The following is a 21,755-nucleotide window of genomic DNA, read 5'->3' on the forward strand; positions in this document are numbered from 1 at the left end:
TCCTTCCATTCCACCCCCTCCCCCAAATCCCCAGCCCCGCCTCTTCCCAAGTGGGCTATGTTTCCACTCCCCCCCCCCCCCCGGAGCTTGCTACACTGCCAAACAGCTGTTTGGTGGCAGCAAGTACTGTGAGGTAGATAGAGGAGTGGGGAGGTGGTGGGCTCAGGGGAAGAGGCAGAGAGAGTAAGTTTGGCTGCTGCTGGGTGCGGAAGACCCATGGGGTCAGCCCCTATGGAACTGGGTACATTATATTTGGAAAAAAAAAGATGGCGGGGGGGGGGGGGAGAGAAATGACAGCAATCTTCAAATACTTGAAAGTCTGCCATAAAAGAAGATGGAGAACAATTGTTTTCTTGCCCCAGATGGCAGGACAAGAGGCAATGGGTTCAAAATTACAGCAGAGTAGATTTAATTTAAATCTCAGAAAAAATTAACTAAAAACAGTAGGACAATGGAACAGACTAGGAAACTTTTTCCAGAGGTTTTCAAAAGGAGACTGGATAGCCATCCACAGGTGCCAACTCTGGGGGTGCTCCAGGGCTGGATCACCCATAAAAAAAGTGGGTGCTCAGCACCCACTAGCAGCCCCTCCCCCTGATCAACTCCTGCCTGTCCCTCCAGCACCTTCTGTCCACCAGTGGGCCCCAGCAATCAGCTCCTCCCCTCCCAGCACCTCCCACAAGCAGGTGCCTCTTGCATGCTGCTGAACACTGGGGTACAGTGAGGGTGGGGCATGCTCAGGGACAGGGGAAGGGGTAGAGGCCAAGGTAGAGCAGGAGGTCAAGCACCTGCCAGCAAATCAAAGACAGCACCTTTGTAGCTATCTGTCTTGGATGGTTTAGACCAGTGATTTTCAGCCTTCTCATTTGTAGGCCCTTAAATTTTTAGTGGAGGTGTGGATCCCTTTCAGCATCATCTGCAGACCCCCAGGGGTCCATGGATCATGTGTCTAAACCAATTTTCAACCTAACTCCTGCACCTTGGTAGGAGTTTAGACTAGATGACCCTTGCAGTCCCTTCTAACCCCATGGCTCTATGCACTGGCTATCTCAGCTTGTCTCCTTCCGCACTTGCCCATAGAACAGAAGACCCCTCCCTCACCCACTAGGAAATCACCACTGACCAGATGAGACATTGTGTAGTTTTATTTTGTGTTAGACAAAAGGTGCCAGTCACACAACAGTTCCAGCAATGGCACAGCTGTGGTTTTTGTATATGAAGCAGATGGCCAGAATCATGGAGGCCAAAGCTATGGCAGCTGCCACCAAGGTCAGTCCCAGCTCCAGCCCAGGATTCTCCTCTGCACCTACAGGAGAAGGTCAGTAGTTAGAACCAGAATTGGTGCTTAGTGGTGGGGGTGCACCACAGATAAGGGAATGCTGTGGTAGATGAAGTGGGAAGTTTTGTTTGTGCTGTTCAGCTATTGCTCAGCTTTGTGGACTTGATCCTCCATATTGATTCTGTTGACTAGTGTTTTAGTCAAGACCAACTGGAGTAAACAGGAATCTGGATTCCAGAGTTGTGGGTTTTAGGCCACCCTTTGGTGCAACCAATCATCTGAGCTGGGGGGGGGCGGGGGCGCACGGGGAAGATGGGCTGCATTGCTGATAGTCTAGATCAGGGGTCAGCAACCTTTCAGAAGTGATGTGCCGAGTCTTCATTTATTCACCCGAATTTAAGATTTCATGTGCCAGTAATACATTAACATTTTTAGAAGCTCTTTCTTTAAGTCTAATAAATAAATTAATGGAGATATCCCATCTCCTAGAACTGGAAGGGACCTTGAAAGGTCATAGAGTCCAGCCCCCTGCCTTCACTAGCAGGACCAAGTACTGATTTTGCCCCAGATCCCTAAGTGGCCCCCTCAAGGATTGAACTCACAACCCTGGGTTTAGCAGGCCAATGCTCAAACCACTGAGCTATCCCTCCCCCCCTAATATATAAACTAAACTATTGTTGTATGTTTAAGAAGCTTCATTTAAAATTACATTAAAATGCAGAGACCCCTAGACTGGTGGCCAGGACCTGGGCAGTGTGAGTGCCACTGAAAAAAAAAAAAAAAAAAAAAAAGACCACCACAGCTTGCGTGCCGCCTTTGGCACACGTGCCATAGGTTGCCTACCCCGGTCTAGAAATTTCCCTCAGACACTGCAGAGAACTCCCCTGGATTTAGTTTGCTCTTTTGCTTGCCAGCTGCTGCCCACAGGCTGGATAGCACTAAGACTCGTCTTTGAAAGGGACATTATTCAGGGTTCCCTTGAGGTGGAAGGCATCCCCTCTCCCCTGAAAGGGGGGTAACATATGCTCCCAGGGTGCATGCCTGGTTCTTATAACCTAGACAATACCTGGTGCGGCTGCCTTCCCTGCTTCCATTCGATCTTCTACAACACCCCTGGATTCTTGATAGGCATCAAGGATGATTAGGGGTCCTACCACAACATCAGCCTCTTCTACCCTCACTGAGAAGTCACCTGTATTGAAGAGAGGAGTTACCAGAGAACCCATCAACATTACTGCTCTTCTCATTTTAGAAGGAAGACAACCAAAGAACAGTGGGTTTTACTAAGAGAACCATTTCTTTGGGTTCAACCTCCTATTAGCTACAAACGATGTACAGCCTACCATGTCTGGAGGCCACATCTCTCTGGAAGTGCCTGCCTGGCCGTCTGTCCAGAGGGCTGCCTCTCCCAGAATGTCCTCCAAGTAATGCACAATTTCCAGTCTCACAGCACCTGCAGATGTCTCTGGTGCCTTCCACTGGAGACCAGCTGGAACAGAAGAAGGGGCAGGGTCGCTCACAGTAAGTCTTGTCCTCTCCATGCTGCTGATCCCACCAGCCCTCAAACCACCACCTCCATGGGGTTCTACTCCAGCTACTCACATGTTGCCTGCTTTGTTGAAGGAACAAGCCTTGTTCAAGGGATCTGGGGCTTGCTCAGCTGCAGTGACTTTCAGATGGCAGGTGATGTAGACCTGGAGGGGAAGTGGGAAGAGGGGTTAGGACTATCCCAGGGGACACTAACACCTGCTTAGCTTGGGGGGGGGGGGGAACCCAACTTCAAGCAGAAGTCTGGGAGCTCACCAAGTTCCTGGCATCTCCTGCAAACCTGAACACATCCACCATGAACTGCAGCGTGTCCTGCCTGGGCCTGGGGAATATGAAGGCTGAGGTGCTGTCATCTGATCTCCCATCCACCAGGCATCTACACACAAGAACTCTGGTTAGTAAGATCCCCACAGACTCAAGGTAGATTCTAGACTAGAAAGGGCTGCCACCTCTTACCCATTGAAGTCAATGACAGCATAGTGGGGAGAGGAGTCCTTGTCTGGGGTCAGGGTGGCCACACAGCTGTCCACAAAGAGCCTCAAAGCCACATGGTTGCCAGTATGGACATCAGCTTGGATATGCATGACCTCCCCCAGCTGGAATCCATTGGAGGGTCTCTCAGCACTCCAGTCATCTGCAAGACAAGCTCACAGTAAGCAGGACAAACAGGCAGGGCTGGGCTCAGCTCCCCTGAAGGCACCTCCTACCTACTCTTCATCAGGCGCAGGAAGAAACCCAGCCTCTCCTCAGCAGAGAGGGTGGAACTGAAGGGAACCCACGTTGGCTTGATGGCTTTGCTGCTCACGTTGTCCTTCCTGTGAGAGGAGCAAACCTCAGTCACTGAGCCAGATCCCACAACAGGGACTGAATGGGAGGGAGAGAACCTGAGCATCTCAGACACTCACCTGGGGTAGTGACACTCAATGGGAATCACAGCTGGACTGGTTCTCAGGATCACTGGGTTGCTGGCAGGGGCAGGGTTATAGTTCAAGCTCGTGCTGTAAATCAGGGAGTCTGGGGTCATCTGAGAAGAACCAGACATGGAAAGGTTAACAGCACACAATTGACATAAAACTACAGTACTAGGTTCAGCAAGACCTAGACAGATATTTCCTATTAACAGAAAGTCTTCCAGCACATGCACAACTCATGAAACCACCAACCATCGCTGGAAGGTAATAGAAGCATAAGAGCTTTTTGAGCTTACTCCCCCAGAATGACTGCCTGGGGACTACTGATGGGCACTGTAGGGCCTTGTTCTGCACAGCTGTGGTCACCACAGCTACTGCTTCTAGTACTGTCCAACTATTTTGTAGGATAAGCTGTTTTCCCTTACAGGACAGCAGCATTCTGGAAGACAGTTGACATCTAGCACCCTTTGGCCACTCCAGTTCTGCTGTCTGTCATCTCTCTCTGGGAGCAGTGAAGCTGTTGTGGCTTCTTGAAATAGGGACTCCCAGTGGAGGAGGAGATTGCAGGGGCATGGCTCAGCTCACTCTTCTCTCAAGAGAAGATGTCACTCAAAGGGGAAGCTCTGACAGCAGCTGCCTCTTTAGCACTGCAAGCAGGGGAAACCAATAACTCTAGCTATGGACCCAGGCCATTAGGCATCCTAGATGTTAATATCAAACTAGCCTAGACATGCCCATCACCCACATACAGCACCATGCATCACAGAAATTTAGCTGGGGCCTGCACAATGGGAGGGATCAAGATACTCATCTGACCCACTGGAGCACCAGGCTTGTATGAAGCTGTCTTACCTGTAAGGTGCTGCCACATTCATGGAGCCCAGCTGTAAAAGTCACTGTGTTCTCTGCAGCATTAAGGGACGTGTACTGGCAGGCGGCCGGGCCAAGGCTCAGGTCAGCAGCTTTGATCAGTCGCCCCGTCCCAAACAGATCCCTGTGCACAGTGATCACCAGCTGAGCCTCCTCACACTGCGCCGTGACAGGCTGTAGTGGGGACACAGCCCTGAGCTGGGAAGAATCAACTCGAGCCCAGAGGTAGGGCTGGGCAAGAGAGGGCACATGGGGTTGTCTGCGAGGGGGCTCAGCCCTGGGGGATGGTCTCCAGATGGCTGAGTCTCTTCTAGAGAAATCCCAGGGATTGTAACAGGTCACCCCACTGACCACCCAGCACAGGAGAGCAAAGCTCAGGCTACCTCTATGCCCCATCCTGCCTACCTGCAGCAAACCCAGCATGGAGAGAAACTGCTGCTCTGGGCCCTTTATATCCTGACCTAAAGCCAGCTCACAGCTGCCCCAGGTAATTAATTCCCCTGTCTCACCCAAAGCCCAGACCCTGGGGCAGGGAAATAATGAATGGGAATTAATACCACCTGGGAGTTGTTATCATTTGTGTTTAGGAAACTCCCTACGCTGTTTCAGCCAATTAATGGCTAACAGACTTTGATGTTGATGGGAACTATCAGCCATGTAGCGTGGGATACTGATAATGGATTCCAGAGGGAATTTTTGTATATTACGAATCTTGTGCTATGAGTGGGAAGCATTAAGTCCAACTGATTTGCTGATGAAATAGTTTAAATCACAGTCTTAAAGATTTATTAGCTTTAGTCTTCGCCGTGTGCTCTTACCGGACAGTGCAACTGAGCAAATATGACTCCATGCTGTTTGGAAAGCTGTCTCAGGGTGAGAAATGCTCCTTACTGCATAGACAACACAAATGGCCAGGACAAGAATAGCAAGGGAGTGATGCACAGCAGATCTGCAGAGCCCTGGTAAAGTGGAAATGGAGTCCCACAACTGAAACATCTCAGGAATGATGTGTTTTGGCAGATCCCTGAGGAATCCAGGACTGGAATCTCAAGGACGTCTTGCCGTGAAATAGCAGTTGTGTGCTGCCTGGGAAGCACTGTCAATCAAAATGCCTCTGAATGCACTGTGTGCTCATGTGAGCATTAGTAAATTAGGACTTGCATGGGCAGATGGATCAAAGAACATCAGCAAAAAAAACCCAACTCAGACTGTTTAGCAGAGTGCTGTGTTCCTGGAAGCAGCCTCTCTCATAATGCTCCTTGGCCCACACATCCTCAAAGGAATCCTAAATCCCTTTGAGGATCTGGGCCTGAAATTTTCCAGAGTAAGTGAGCCCAGAGCTCAGTGCCTGCAAGCCAAAGCAGCCCAGGCCCAGCACTCCACCCACCTCCCTGCCTGCCAGACAATAGAGCTTCCTTTAACAGCAGGATTTCTCCTTTGTGTGCATCTCTCTCACACCTTCCCGAGCAAATAGGATGTTCCTTGGTGTATGAGACAGATAACGGAACCAAAACAGCCATTGTAGCGGGTCCAGTGTTGCAGCTGGGTGTGGAGAAGTGCCCCACCTATCACCTCTTCCTGTTGGGTGGTGAGATACCCCATGTTCTCCATTGGATGGGAGACAGTTTGACATCACTGTTGGTTGGTCTGATCCTAGCCCCCCATGCCGCATACTTGATCCATCCTCTCTGGGCTCAGGCATTATCCTGGTGCTCATTTCTTGAGGGCACAGCTGTGCCCCATCCATCTCCTGATGTGTGGAGATCAAACTCAGGGCTCTCATTCAGTAGTAAAGACAAGGGCTCGAACCCTTGAAAGTATCTGGACACCTACCTCCCAGCTAAATGCCTAAATACCTTTGAGGATCTGGGCCCACAGCAGGATCTGGGCCTGCTTCTCCCTGTCTGGCACCTTGTCAGAACAGGAGCATTTTGCAGCCACTTGGCACAGGCATAAATGACTACACAAGGGGACAGTCAGGCCCTGATTCTTGGCGCCTGAGTCTAATCCTGAGATTCCCCTGTGTGCAGCATAAAGAGTTTTTAAAGGGGAAGGCAATGACCCCCTGACAATACCTCCCATGGAGGGGGCATCCCTGGCTGCTACAGAGCTGGGGTAATGGCTGTACACTAGCCCTGCTCCCGGCCCTGACTACAGGGGGTCATCCTGGCGGCAGGAAAGGGTGAGCCCAAGGTAGGGAGGGGGGTACCCTACTGTGGCTATTTTTCTGCTTGCTGGGGTCCCAGGAAATAGAGCGTAACTTAGCACAGGCTGCTCAAACTTTCACCAGGGCCAGGCCAGCCCCCAAATACACAGCTGTGGCTGAAAGCCAACTTTGCCTTCCCCTCTGTTTCTGGCCCAAGTAGAGCTGCGAATCAGCCCCTTGGCCTCTTGTGTAGTAATGACAAGCGCCCACTGCCCCTGCAGAAGTGAGGTGCTGCCAAAGTACAGACAAGGGGCACCCATGAACCTTTTCTCCATTAGCCTGGACTTCCTCCTGACCCTCTGTGCTGGGGCGGGGGGGGGGGTGCATTGGCATTGAATAAAGGGAGGTATTGGGAATCTATTACGTTGTTTTCCCACTTTGGTAGACCCGTAACCACATTGCAAACAAACATCTACCCAGTGCCCACTGTTACTGGAAACATTTGCTCCTGAAAACTCTCCTGAGCAGGTTGATTAAACAATGTGCTGCTCAGACCTGTGCCATTGGAAACGGAGTGATGGGGGTAAGTGAAGGCCTCAGAGTGGGGAACCAGGGTGCACCGGTCCCAGGAAATGTTCCAAGTATACCTGAGAGTGACTAGAACCTGGTGCATTCCAACGGCAGAACACTTGCTCTGCAGAAGTATTTTGATGAACCTTGTGGATTACGTTCCTGTCTGGCAAGGGTGATTTAAGAGAATCCAGAGGGGGACGACTTCACCAGAGGCAGGGAACTCCCCGACCTCTCTTCACCTCAGTGGCAGAACTTCAACATAGATCTTCTGCAAGCCGTCTCTAGCATACAGTTGTCCTACAAGCTTAAGGAGTCAGGAGCCAGACCCAGCAGCTGAGGCTATGTCTCCTGTGTGATAATAAGGTGTGCTCCCAGTTCCAGCTGGCCAGAGATCATCAAATGCAGGTGTCTTGTGGCATACAGTAGAACACACATTCCCTGCCCCTGCTGAGCCATGGAGCAAGGGACCAGGGCTAGGAATGAAATCCAGGTCCCTCCTGGGACAATGTAAAGCTCAGTTAGTTTAATTAATAGCTTTCAATAAATTATTTGCTTTTCACTAATAACCCTGTTGACCAGCAAGAGAATGTGGGCTTCAGGAGCTGCTAGAGACAGGGCGTGTGACAGATGTATAGGTAAGTTAAAGCTTCCAGCGCAGCAATCTGTGGCCTGGAGATGGGGGCCACCAGTCACTTGGTTTTGAGGCAGATCTCTAGTACTACTGCACTGACCCAGGGTTGGTCTGGCTGTGGAGGGTGAATTGCTATTTGCTGGTTGCCAATTGCTGCAGAAAGGTTTTTCCAGGGGTCATGTATTATTTTACACACAAAGCATCCATTTGCATCTCCCCAGGGCTTGGTGGGCTCTTCTAGAATGTTAAAATGCTCCAAATAAACCTCAGTCAAGGGTCAGAAGTGGATTGACTTGGAGGCCCCAGAGCCTCTCCCCCTCCTTTTCTCTGCCCTCCTTATTTCCCCCAACTGCCCTCCCCCCCACACACACTTCAGTTCAACAGCTGGTGCCCCATGTTAGGGCCTGATTTTGAAATAGGTTTGGCAGGCAAAAGTGCACACAGAATCCAGGCCTAATTTGCATCCTTATTGATTCCAATTTCATATGCAAATTGGGTAATTTCCCATGCAGAGGCCCATAACTAGCCCCTTATATCTGCAGCCGACCCCCTTCCCCAGTCACTGTAAATGCAGGCAGGTGACTGCACATACATGTTTCATGCATGTTCACAACTAGCACAGTTCTTCAGTATTGGCAGAAGCTGTTTCCAATCAGCACAGAAAACTCTGGGTCGACATCCCTCCCTGACCGTGCTAACAGCTTTTATCCCTCCGGGTGTAATTCTGCTCCCAGTGCAGTCAACGGGAATATTGCCAGTGACTTCATAGGACTAGCAGTTGGTTCTCATAGCCGTTCAGCTACATCTGTGTTTGTTATGGACGGCAGCACCAACAGAAGCTCCTTGCTTTGTGGAGGCCCCTTTGGCCTCCTGGACTCTGCCTTTTGGCTGCTGGGCGGCTGTCACTCACACAGCTCTTGGCACTGGCTTTGAAGAGGGCTCTGATGTATGTTCAGAGAGGTCATTATTCTTTGGACAGGGCTACTACAGGTTAGACTCCAAGGGAAATGCACTAGCGAGGCTGAGAGCGAAATCTGACCCAATGGGCACACTCCAGCCCCTAGTGGACATGCACTGGTGCCAATCAATTTACCTGGGGGAAGAGCCATTCCTAGTTTTATTCACATTCTTGTTATTAATGACTATTAAATAGCACCAGGATATACCTGGGGCTCTGTAAGCCTCAGAACAAGAGACAATATCTGTCTTGAAGCCAGATCCTCAGCTGGTGTCAATGGGCCGTTGACTTTAATAGAGCTATGTTGTCAAGGCTGTATCCCCACTTTGAACTTTAGAGTACAAATGTAGGGGCCTGCATGAAAACTTCTAAGCTTAACTACCAGCTTAGCTCTGGTCCGCTGCCACCATCCCAATGGATTCCCTCCCTGGGAAGCCTTGAGAGACCTTCACCAATTCCCTGGTGAATACAGATCCAAACCCCTTGGATCTTAAAACAAGGAGAAATTAACCATTCCCCTTCTTCCTCCCACCAACTCCGGGTGAATACAGTTCCAACCGCCCTGGGATCTAAAACAAGGAGAAATTAACCATTCCCCCTCCTTCCTCCCACCAATTCCTGGTGAATACAGATCCAACCCCCTTGGATCTAAAACAAGGAAAAATCAATCAGGTTCTTAAAAAAAAGGTTTTTAATTAAAGAAAAAGGTAAAAATCATTTCTGTAAAATCAGTATGGAAAATAACTTTACAGGGTAATCAAACTTAAAGAGCTCAGAGAACTCCCCTCTAGTCTTAGGTTCAAAGTACAGCAAACAAAAATAAACACTCTAGTAAAAGGTACATTTACAAGTTAAAAAAACAAAGTAAAACTAAAACGCCTTGCCTGGCTATTTACTTACAAGTTTAAAATAGGTGAGACTTGTTTAAAAAAATGTGAAAAACCTGAATTAATGTCTGGTCCCTCTCAGTCCCCAGAGCAAACAAAGAGCACAAACAAAAGCCTTCCCCCCCCCCAAGATTTGAAAGTATCTTGTCCCCTTATTGGTCCTTTAGGTCAGATGCCAGCCAGGTTACCTGAGCTTCTTAACCCTTTACAGGGCAAAGGATTTTGGAGTCTCTGACCAGGAGGGATTTTATAGTACTGTACACAGGACAGCTGTTACACCCTTCCCTTTATAGTTATGACATATGTCCATTGACATGAACCCAGGATTTGGTCCATTGTCACGGTCTGTCACCTGGCTTCGCTCTCTCCTCTCTCTTTTCCAATCTGCCCAACAAGTTTTGTCCTGTTGGGGCTCATTCCAGTCTGTGATCCACTGCTCTCACCTGTTCTGGACGAGTGGGGATGGCCCAGAGCTTGCAGCTCAAACTGCCCTTCAATCCATCCATGAAGTGTTTGTTTGGGTTCTCTTGCTGTCATGCTGGAAAATCCACTGCAGAGCTTTACAGGAAGAGACTGGAATTGATGTGCTGATAACAAGAAGCAGTGAACTGAGTCACAAAATCAAACCCCATCTGTAACACCCGTGATAAAATAAAAATGTTACAGGGCCCAGATCTAGGGGCCACTGTAACCAATTAAAAGACACCCATTGACTTCTATGGGCCTGGGATCCAGCTCTTAGAGAGGGATCTGATACGGGGTGAACTTCCCAATACGTCTGTTGTATTAATTTAGATGGAATACATGGGCCAAAGGTGTTAACACAACGCAGTCACTGTACAATCTGAAACAGCATTAAACAAGGTCTAGGGGTTGGTATCCAGAGACCTTCTAATCCCATGGCAAACACACCATTAAAAATCCTTTGAACCTTTTATGAAAGATACAGAAAAGAAGGGAAAACAGTCAAAGCATCTGAAATGTAAAGGATTAAGTGATGCTTTCATTTGTCCCCTTGTTCCCTTTCCCTGGAGAGAGTTTTTAGAAGGAAAGCCTCTCTCCCAGAGGGGAGGGTCCCAGAGCCTGGATTCCAACCCAAGTCCGAATGTCTACACCGCAATTAAACAGCCCCGAAGCCCAAGGCCCGTGAGCCAGAGTCAGCTGACATGGGCCAGACATAGGTGTTTAATTGCAGCATAGACATTTACTTTACAGCAGTCATGAGGCCGCTCTAAAATACACCATGGCCAGGGTTGGCATAGAACTGGCCCTAGGATCAGAGAGCTGCAAGTGGCTACTAGGCACAGCTGAGAAGTTAGCCCTGGGACTCCTTAATCCTAGTCCAGTGTTCATGGGACTGTAGCATCTCCTTGGCAAAGTTCTTGAGATGACCATCAAAATTAATATAGGAGGCTATCAATAGGTCACTGTGAATTGAAATTCCATGGAAAATCCATAAATCCAAAGACAGGTGATATCCACAGAATATTTACAATGTGTTTGGTGGATCCTACCTCATTTGAGGTTCCCTGCGGATCCCTTTGGGAGTGGAAGATATCTCCACCTTACATCGTTTGCTTCCTCTTTAAGATCCTTTGCTAATACTAAGTATTATTGGTATTGCAGTCGTGCCTCGAAGCCGTAGTCGTGGAGTAGGACACCATTGTGTTAAGTGCTGTAAACAATGACATTGTTTCCTTTCCGATAGTTAGACTAATATATTTATGAAATAAGCAAAATCTGACTCCTCCTGGATAGCTGCAGGTGCATCTGCTCATATGCTCACACTCTGCACACTGTGCTGGTGATACAATCCCTGGCACAGAAGTTGTCAAAGCAGGGCAGGGCTGGGAAATTTACTCTCACAGGTATCTGGCTGATCGCACATTCATCGCATTGCCTGCCTGCATTGCCCCTTCTATTTAAGTCCCTATTAACCTGGAACATCCATCAGTTGGTTTTAAGAGGAAGGCGGCTTTCCAAAAGCAATAGGATTCATATTCAAATATAAGCACAAGAAGGGACTGGAACAGGTAAGCCTCGGCTTTCAGCTTCTGTGGGGCTTTCCAAACAGGATAGAAATGATGCACCTGTATATATACTTTTATTAACAGCTCCCCTCCCGACAGTGTGCTTAGAAGTAGGCCAATTTACACAAGCTGAGGATCTGTGCCCCAATCTTTAAATTAAGACATCTTGTATTCATTGATATCAAAGAAGCGATAACCAGACAATATTCCGTTTAGACCATGTGAAATTGTTATTAAACTGTTCTCTGTCTAACAGGTCTTCTAAGAATTGAAACTTCTGAAGAAAATTCAGCTCTGACCACTACAATAGGTAATGGTTTGACAGCTGCTTTCTTCATGTTGGGATGATAAGACTTCCAGTTCAAGCCTGACCTACCCAGCCTAACCATTCTTCCCTGGTGGGCTAGCTTCCTCCTAAATCCTCCCCTGAAGAGACCCACCTCCTAGACTAGGGAGACCAGACACTCCAGCTTCTGATGGTGAGAGTGGGAGGAACTGACCTCACTCCTGAACCCGAGGAACTGTCCTACTCAGCTCTGATCAGGGGGGAGAGCTCCCTTCATTGCAGACCTTGGGGGCAGGATGAGCTTTTCAGACCAAGAGAAGGAAGAGTTGGACATGGAAGTGAGGAGGCTACATTAGTTTCCCAAACCCCATGGCACGTGTCACTCCGTTACATCAAGGCAAAGAAACCAGATCTCTGTAGGAGGCTCGCTGGTGCATCTACTCTGAAATCACCCTACAAAATACACAGCAAAGCCTCCCACTACAAAGTGAGATCTCCCCTCTTCCTTCCCACCAGCATACTGCTCTTTCCCTGCTCGTTGAGCCTCTAGGTTAGGGCTGTTTAGGGCCACAAATGCCAACCTGCTGCTCGAGGGCATTGCCTGGCCAAACGCTATGGTGATGCATTAGGATGAGCCAAAGGATAAAGGAAAAAATAAAGAGCTCAGTCTGCTGACTAACCAACATACTCTGTGGGGCTGGGTTCCTCTGTTCTCAATGGTCAGCTGGATACAATTTGGGGGTATGCACAGGTGTCCTGCGAGGTGGTTGGTGCCTGGAATGAGTCAGGAAAGGGTGCTTTGGCTGCATCTGCTGAAGAGCAGCTGGCACCTTGATTCATTTGCTTGGTATTTTGGCAGAGCCATGAGGTGCTCCTGTCTTTTCTGAAGATTTGCTAAAGAGTCAGTGAACTGATGGCAGCTGTGTCTAAGATAGCAGATAACTCCTGTCTGATGTGAAAACAGAAAACACAGAATATTTGTGTCACAGAAAACAAATATGAAATAAAGCAGAAAGGAGGTAGACGATTGTGATGTTAGATAAACAGGATGATTTTTTAAAAATCTGTATTTATATTAAATTAATTCTTAATGTATCATTCAGATTAGGTTTTACAAACGGAGCCGGACACGTATGGTTTATAGGTGACGTTACTCTGCTGTGGAGCCGCCATATCTCAGGCACTGAAATCATTAGTTCTTTGATCCTATCTCTCCACGGGCCTGTCCTGTGCATCTCCATTTTCCCAGCCAGGCATTATGGGGTTCCAAATAAACACACACGGCCACGGTATGGAAGTTTGTAGCATGTTTGTTATTGTGGCTATTGGATTGCATTGAGTCAGTCAAGACACAAGAAAAACAAGTCAGTCAACTGCAGCCCTGCTGAACTGACAGAACGACTCTTGCTCCAATAGGTGGCTCAAAAATCTTGGCCTTCCATTGAGAAGTCATTTTTTTAGAACAACTGCTAACACATCACATGGGGCCCAAAACAACTTCCATTTATGGTGTCCGTTTCACGCTTCAAAAAGATGCCTTATGCTGAGAGATCGAAAAAGCTCAATCCATTTCGTTTATCAAAGAGAAGGTTAAAGGTGACTTGATCATGATTTACAAAGTACATAGGGAAGAGATTTCTTTGATCTAACAGAAAAAGGCATAACAAGATCTAATGGTTGGAAGCTGAAGCTAGACAAATTTAGACTAGAAATAAGGTTGATTTAGTTGGGGTTGGTCCTGCTTTAAGCAGGGAGTTGGACTAGTTGACCTCCTGAGGTCTCTTCCAATACTAATCTTCTATGATTCTAAGGTGCAAATTTTTAACAGTGAGGGTAATTAACTATTGGAACAAAATTCCTAGGGATGTGGTGGATTCTCTATCACTTGTGTCTTTAAGGCAGGACTGGCTGCCTTTCTGAAAGATATTCTACAGCTCAAAGAGAAGTTCTGGGCTTTATGCAGAAATAATTGGGTGAGGCTGTATGACCCATGACATGCAGGTCAGACTCGATAATCATAATGGCTCTTTTTGCCTTAAAGTCTATGAATCTAGTTGCTTTGAACCGCCCCACTCCAGAACGTTGTGAGGGTTTGGAGAAAATAGAACCTGGGTCTGAACTAGCCCTACTTCTAGTTTTCGAAAACTCTAACTCCATCAAGGATCTCTTAACTCCAAACCATCCTGTCTCCGTTTCTTTTGGATCAGATTGAGACTGACCCAGGTGCAGAAATACAAGCTTGTGGTGGGCATAAGGAAGCACCCTCTTCCTCTCCTGCACTCCAACCTCTTGCATCCTTAGCGCAGAGAATAGCTACAGTCCCACCATACAGTCTCCTGAGTGCATGGACTGCTCCATGTCAGAGCCCCCTGGGGAGCAAACCACCCCAAAGGGGAACTGTCCAGATGTGGAGTAGGGAGCATGCTGCACCATCTTCAAATGAGGAGACAAGCAATAGCTGCACACTCTAGGAGCTCAAGGAGATGCCCCTGGTTAGCAATGCAGCCCCACAATAGACCTGTGTTTAGTGGCACCGTTTAGCCCTATGGATTCTATACCCTAGCCTGGTACCTCAGCACAGGACAAGGGTGTGTGTGTCCTATACAAGATGCAGAAGGGTAATTCACTGCCAGCACACCCCTTCACAGCTGGGCATGCTATATCAGGGTCTTCTCCTCTGGTGCCCCCTGCCAGCAGTTGCAGTATTTTGCATCTGCACATGACTTGTCCCTCTGGATGGGTCACATATAACTTCATCCCTCCCAGCGTAAACTGAGTCCAATAAAATACTCTGGTGGCTTCACATCAGGCCTTCAGCCCAACTTCAGGAATGTATTGGAGACAATTTTTTATTTCAGAAGATGGAAAAAGCTACTAGGGGAGAGGCAGTTCTAGATTTGATTTTCACAAATCGGGAGGAACTGGCTGAGAATTTGAAAGTAGAAGGCAGCTTGGGTGAAAGTGATCATGAAATGGTAGAGTTCATGATTTTAAGGAATGGTAGGAGGGAAAACAGCAAAATAAAGACAATAGATTTCAAGAAGGCAGACTAGCAAACTCAGGGAGTTGATAGGTAAGATCCCATGGGAAGCAAGTCTAAGGAGAAAAGCAATTGAAGACAGTTGGCAGTTTTTCAAAGAGACATTATTAAGGGCACAAGAGCAAACTATCCAACTGCATAAGAAAGAAGGAGCTAACTGAGGAGTTATCTGAGCCATTAGTGATTATCTTTGAAAAGTCATGGAAGAAGGGAGAGATTCCAGAAGACTGGAAAGGGGCAAATATAGTGCCAATCTATAAAAAGAGAAATAAGGACAACCCGGGGAATTACAGACCAGTCAGCTTAACTTCTGTACCTGGAAAGATAATGGAGCAAATAATTAAGCAATCAATTTGCAAACATCTAGAAGATAATAAGATGATAAGTAACAGTTAGCATGGATTTGTCAAAAACAAATTGTGTCAAACCAATCTGATAGCTTTCTTTGACAGGGTAACAAGCCTTGTGCATGGGGGGAAGCGATAGACATGGTATATCTTGACTTCAGTAAAGCTTTTGATACTGTCTTGCATGACCTTCTCATAAACAAACTAGGGAAATGCAACCTAGATGGAGCTACTATAAGGTGGATGTGACGGGTTGGACCACAGAAACCCCGTTGGGAGCTGCCACCCGATGTGCAAAGACTACCTCTGCTCCTGTTTTCCCTGCCAGCTCAGGACTCTAGCATCCTGTCTTGCTGAGCCAGACACTCCCATCTGCCCCAACACAGACCCAGGGTCTGAATCACTTGCCCCAAAGCTGCAAGTTTACCTGAAAACAGCTCACAGAAGTGTGCTTGTCTTTAGCACTCAGATGCCCAACTCCCAATGGGTTCTAAACCCAAATAAATCCGTTTTACCCTGCATAAAGCTTATGCAGGGTAAACTCATAAATTGTTCTCCCTCTATAACACTGATAGAGAGATATGCACAGTTGTTTGCTCCCCCAGGTATTAATACATACTCTGAGTAAATTACTAAATAAAAAGTGATTTTATTAAATACAGACAGTAGGATTTAAGTGGTTCCAAGTAGTAACAGACAGAACAAAGTAAATCACCAAGTAAAATAAAATAAAATGCGCAAATCTATGTCTAATCAAACTAAATACAGATAATCTCACCCTCAGAGATGCTTCAGTAAGTTTTTCTCAGACTGGACACCTTCCAGGCCTGGGCACAATTCTTTCCCCTGGTACAGCTCTTGTTCCAGCTCAGGTGACAGCTAGGGGATTCTTCATGATGGCTCCTCCTCCCCCCTTTGTTTTCTTCCACCCCTTTATATATCTTTTGCATAAGGCGGGAACCCTTTGTCCCTCTGGATTTCCACCCCCTCTCACTGGAAAAGCACCAGGTTAAAGATGGATTCCAGTTCAGGTGACATGATCACATGTCACTGCAAGACTTCATTGCCCACTTGCCAGCACACACATATACAGGAAGACTAACAGGTAAACACAGCCATCTGCAGACAATGGTCCTTGTTAATGGGAGTCATCAAGATTCCAAACCATCATTAATGGCCCACACTTTACATAATTACAATAGGCCCTCAGAGTTATATTTCATATTTCTAGTTTTAGATACGAGTGGTACATTTATACAAATGGGATGATCAGACTCAGTAGATTATAAGCTTTGTAATGATACCTTACAAGAGACCTTTTGCATGAAGCATATTCCAGTTACATTATATTCACTTCTTATTATGTTTTTATAAATCCATATAGACTGCACAATGTCACATTGAGTGCAAAATTGGTTGGAAAACCATTCCCAGAGAGTAGTTATCAGTGGTTCACAGTCCTGCTGGAAGGGCATAACCAGTGAGGTCCCACAGGGATCAGTTTGGGGTCTGGTTCTGTTCAATATCTTCATCAATGATTTAGATAATGGCATAGAGAGTACACTTATAAAGTTTGCAGACAATATCAAGCTGGGAGGGGTTGCCAGTGCTTTTGGGGATAGGATTAAAATTCAGAATGATCTGGATAAACTGAAGAAATGGTCTGAAATAAATAGGATGAAATTCAAAAAGGACAAATGCAAAGTACTCCACTTAGGAAGGAACAATCAGTTGCACACAAACAAAATGGGAAATGACTGCCTAGGAAGGAGTAGTGCGGAAAGGGATCTGGGGGTGATAGTGGATTACAAGCTAAAGATGAGTCAACAGTGTAACACTATTGCAAAAAAAGTGAACATCATTCTGGGATGTATTAGCAGGAATGTTGTAAGCAAGACATGAGAAGTAATTCTTCCGCTCTACTCTGTGCTGATTAGGCCTCAACTGGAGTATTGTGTCCAGTTCTGGGCGCCACATTTCAAGAAAGATGTGGACAAGTTGGAGAAAGTCCAGAGAAGAGCAACAAAAATGATTAAAGGTCTAGAAAACATGACCTATGAGGGAAGACTGAAAAAATTGGGTTTATTTAGTCTGGAAAAGAAGACTGAGAGGGGACATGATAACAGTTTTCAAGTACATAAAAGGTTGTTACAAGGAGAAGGGAGAAACATTGTTCTTCTTAACCTCTTAGGATAAGACAAGAAGCAATGGGCTTAAACTGCAGCAAGGGCGGTTTAGGTTGGATATTAGGAAAAACTTCCTAACTATCAGGGTGGTTAAGGACTGGAATAAATTGCCCAGGGAGGTTGTGGAATCTCCATCATTGGAGATTTTTAAGAGCAGGGTGGACAAATACCTGTCAGGAATGGTTTAGATAATACTTAGTCCTGCCATGAGTGCAGGGGACTGGACTAGATGACCTTCGAGGTCCCTTCCAGTCCTATGATTCTATGCTCCAGGTAGCAGCACGGGGCTTTGCAGATATTCCTGGGGCTGCCCGGCTCTCCGGTTAATTCCCTGTATTCAGGAATAAATAGGGGTAATTATAGGGGCTGATGGTGAGGACCTTTCTCCCAATGCTCAATTTGTAATGAAAGAAGTGCTGGGGCTCAACCACTTAGGTTCTGGGGCTCAAGCAATATTTTTACTTTCATTTCTGACACAGCAAGCCCAGAGGTGCTGGGACTATGAACTGCCAAGCTTAGAGGTGCTGGGGCTCAGCCCTGCACAAATTAAGCACCAAATTCTCCCCATTCGCCCTTGGCCAGGAGGTGTTAGAATGGGGAACACAGGGGGGTATATGCGCCTGCTTTAATTAGCAGCTCTCAGCCAAACTCTGCACCAGCCATAGCTGATTGGCTCAGTGCGCCTGCCAGCCCCAAAGGGCCACTCTGTTCCTGACTGGGCTGGCAAAAGGGTGCAGCGGTGACTTGTCTGGAGCCAGAGCAGCTTCCTCCCAGGGCCTCTCTTCCCAACCCACATGGCCCAAAGTGCAGCTCTGAAGCAGTCTGGCCAGGCAGGGATGGGACCATGGAGAGGGGCTCAGCAGGGGTGGATCTTGGGGGGGGGGGAGGAGAGGATGGGACAGAAGCAGGAGGAACGGGGTGTGGCAGGTTAAAAGGCTCAGGGTGGTAGGGAGAATGGGATGAGGGTGCAGTTTGTTCCCCACCCCGCACAACCACTTTTGGAGCAATCAGTGATTTCCCTACACCCCCCCGAATTTCCCCAACCCTCCACCCCCTGTTTTGTGAACTAGTTACATGCCAATTTAGTGACTGTTTGGAAATTTGAATTGAAACATTAATACACACTTTTAAAGCATATACAGTGTATGATAAAATACATGTATCTGAAAAAGTATAATAGATTTGAAAAGTATGAACATAGACTAGCTTCCTTATACAGCTGTTCAAAAAGACTGAATATCTTGGAAAATATAGAAGATATACTGGGACTGAAGTTCAAATTACTCCAACCTGGGAAAACCCGCTGGCTTTCTCATGAGCGATCCTTGGCTGTTGTCTTAAAATTACTCCAGCCCTTATTACTGGCTTTGGAAAGTATCTACCAAGATGGGATGGATCTAAGTAGTGTGGCTGGTGGATTACTTTTGCTACTACGTTTAGAGAAGACTATTGCCATTCTTTCTCTCGTAAGTCTACTGTTGAAACCACTTGGGTCATTAAACAATGCCATCCAGGCATCTGCTACAACAGTAGTAGATCTTTGTCCAGCAATAGAAGCTACATTTGGATCAATGAGAGAGCTATCCATTGAAAAAGTACTGGAAGAAGCAAAGACTTCAGTCCAGAAGTTGACTAATGAAGGCATTTATATTAAATCCTTAAGTGAAGAAGACAAGAAGTGTTTGTTAAGACAACTGAAAAAGTACACAGACTTGATTCTTAAAAATCTACAATAGCGACTTCTAGATTCTACTCAACCTCTACGTAGCTTTTACAGATGCCTGTCCTATAAAACACCAACAGTTGAGTGGAATGAGGCACTACCAGCAATGGGGCTGCCATGTGATCAGGACAGAATAGAGAATTTGAACACAGAGTGGAATATCATACGACGAATGAATGAAGATTTGACTTCAACTTCTTTTTTATCATCACTAGTGGCTCGACCCAATCTTTGTGTTCTGTTTCCTGGGATGAAAGAAGTAGGAATTCATCTCTTGCTACTCCCAGTCACAACAGCTACAGTTGAGCATTCTTTTTCATCATTGAATAGAATTTTGTGATCTGAAAGAAGTCGCCTTCTGCCTGATCATGTGAATGAACTAATGAGCATATCAATTGAAGGAATGGAAGTACCGGACACACGAGAAGCCACCGAAGATGAACACATTGCATTCAAGAAGTTCATTAACAGAGTTGTGCAAAATTATAACAAGAAACCAAGAAGGATGTAGACGTAGTGCTTCATAGAAGACTTGAGTAGCCAACTTTAATTTGTGTGATGATTTTAAAACATGAGTTAAATCTAATAAAATGGTAATGAAACATTTTTCAGTTTTTACTATGGTGCCACCTTCACCCTCACAGTCTCACCCCTCATCGGCCCTGACCTCCCTCCCCCCCCCGTAAATTCGAACACCCCCTGTAATTTCAATTCCTGGTGAAACCACTGGTAATAGGTGGCAATGCCTGGACACTTCCAAACAGAGAGACTGGTGGTAAATAAATCAAACAAACATGATGACTTTCCCTGAGGAACAACTGCCTCGGCTTCTGGTGAGCGAGCACTGGTCTAGGTCCCTTACCCACCCCGAGCAAGGGCTGCTCATCCACTTCACCTCAGCCCAGCAGCCCATGGGCAAGCCCTGCCTCTCCTCCTGCAGACATCAGTTGTGGTGGTAAAGATGATGCATGAGGAAGGCAGACTGCCCTTGGCCAGAAGGTTTGGCAAGGGTAACAGAGGTGAGTCCCAGTATTTTATCTATCTGCTCCTAATCTTTCAGTAGTGAGAGGCTTCTGTCCCGAGGTTGGGGTGGGGATCAGCTCTCTCGTAAGGTATAAATCCGGCCCTGCCTGTGTTTCAGAAGCACGTCCATTGGGGCCTGCCTGCGGCTAGGGCAGGGTTGGTGGGTGGGTGGGAAAGGCCGGGGCACTCTCACTGGGTGCGGGAGGTGACATCCGGTTTACTACGCAGCACAGGGAAGGGAGAGATGATGGAGGGAGGAGGCGTCTCAGTACTGAGTCAACCTTCCCCTTCGAGAAAGTTTGCGGCCCTGGCGCCGGAGCAGTTTGGCGGCAGAATACCCTCCATGCCTGCCTCGTGCTCTGACGATACTGCTACTGCTCAGGAGGATGAAGCGACAGCGAGGCTGGGTGCCCTTGGCCATAAGCTCTGGCAAGGACAACAGAGGTAGGCACGTGCCAGTAATGTTATACAGTCATGCTAAGCCCTTCTGGCTAGAGAGAGCTGTGGCTCTGGGAGAAGGGTTGGGGTTGGCTCTGGGGTCTCCTTCCTGCCCTCTGGAATGACACAGCCAGTAACTGAGGTAATAGGTGGCAATGCCAGGACACTTCCAAACAGAGAGACTGGCGGTAAATAAATCAAACGAAGGCGATGACTTTCCCTGAGGAACAATTGCCTTGGCTTCTGATGAGCGAGCACTGGTCAGGGTCCCTTACGAACCCCAAGCAAGGGCTGCTCATCCACTTGGGCCCCGAACCCCCTCCCACTACACCATTAACTCTGGAAGGAAGGACAACATCCATGGCTGAACTGTTTGTTTCCCCAGGTGCTGAGTGCCTCCATCCCTGTTGGAACAGCAGATCTCCTAAACCAGATGGGCAAGGCAGCCTGGGACCTTTCAGGGGGATCTTGGAAGGCACACGTGCAGGACATGCAGAAGGTAAAGGGTTATTATGCAGCAGGAGCAGATCACAGACTCAGATGAGGGGAGAGGGCCCTCACCCTGTCGGAACAGTTGTAGTCCAAAGTAATTCCTTCAAAACCCAGCAAAAATCCTTACCAATCCCCCACGAACAAAGTAATGACTATGGAAACCACAGTAGAATGCCAGCCTACCTCTGACCCTTTCCTGGTGGAACTGAGCATTCTGGCTGGCGATAGTGAGGCCAGGGTCCTGTCTAGTGTAGGAAAGAGAGAGCTGGTGCAGGAAGAGGATATTTCTGTACTGAGATGGCTTTCCTCTGCTCTGCAGGTTTTATGGCCTTGGCTGCTGCTTCACCTCAGCCCAGCAGCCCATGGTCCAAACCTGCCTCTTCTTCT

The 21,755-nt window shown here is 47.3% G+C and overlaps 1 protein-coding gene across 1 annotated transcript; it reads right to left on the reverse strand.

Moving 5' to 3' along the window:
• Nucleotides 1-1,118: 1,118 nt before the first annotated feature.
• On the reverse strand, nt 1,119-5,053 carry LOC101943727 (zona pellucida sperm-binding protein 3-like). The gene is made up of 9 exons (XM_024112147.3): nt 4,591-5,053; nt 3,733-3,851; nt 3,539-3,642; nt 3,284-3,461; nt 3,083-3,203; nt 2,882-2,973; nt 2,623-2,768; nt 2,346-2,471; nt 1,119-1,306 (listed from the first exon to the last, which is right to left on the reverse strand). The coding sequence occupies exons 1-9, from the start codon at nt 5,029-5,031 to the stop codon at nt 1,173-1,175; spliced, it is 1,461 nt and encodes a 486-aa protein (XP_023967915.3). The 5' UTR covers nt 5,032-5,053; the 3' UTR covers nt 1,119-1,172.
• Between the last annotated feature and the right edge of the window lie 16,702 nt (nt 5,054-21,755).

Source organism: Chrysemys picta, chromosome 10, assembly GCF_011386835.1.
Source record: "Chrysemys picta bellii isolate R12L10 chromosome 10, ASM1138683v2, whole genome shotgun sequence".
Lineage (NCBI taxonomy): Eukaryota > Metazoa > Chordata > Testudines > Emydidae > Chrysemys > Chrysemys picta.

Excerpts from the sequence above, each read along its gene's own strand:
- LOC101943727 (XM_024112147.3), bottom strand. The coding sequence starts at position 5,031 with ATGCTGGGTTTGCTGCAGGTAGGCAGGATGGGGCATAGAGGTAGCCTG. Across the intron at positions 2,769-2,881 it reads TTCAACAAAGCAGGCAACAT|CTGGTCTCCAGTGGAAGGCA; the intron begins GTGAGTAGCTGG and ends CTTCTGTTCCAG. Across the intron at positions 2,472-2,622 it reads AGATGTGGCCTCCAGACATG|GTGACTTCTCAGTGAGGGTA; the intron begins GTAGGCTGTACA and ends TCTTCAATACAG.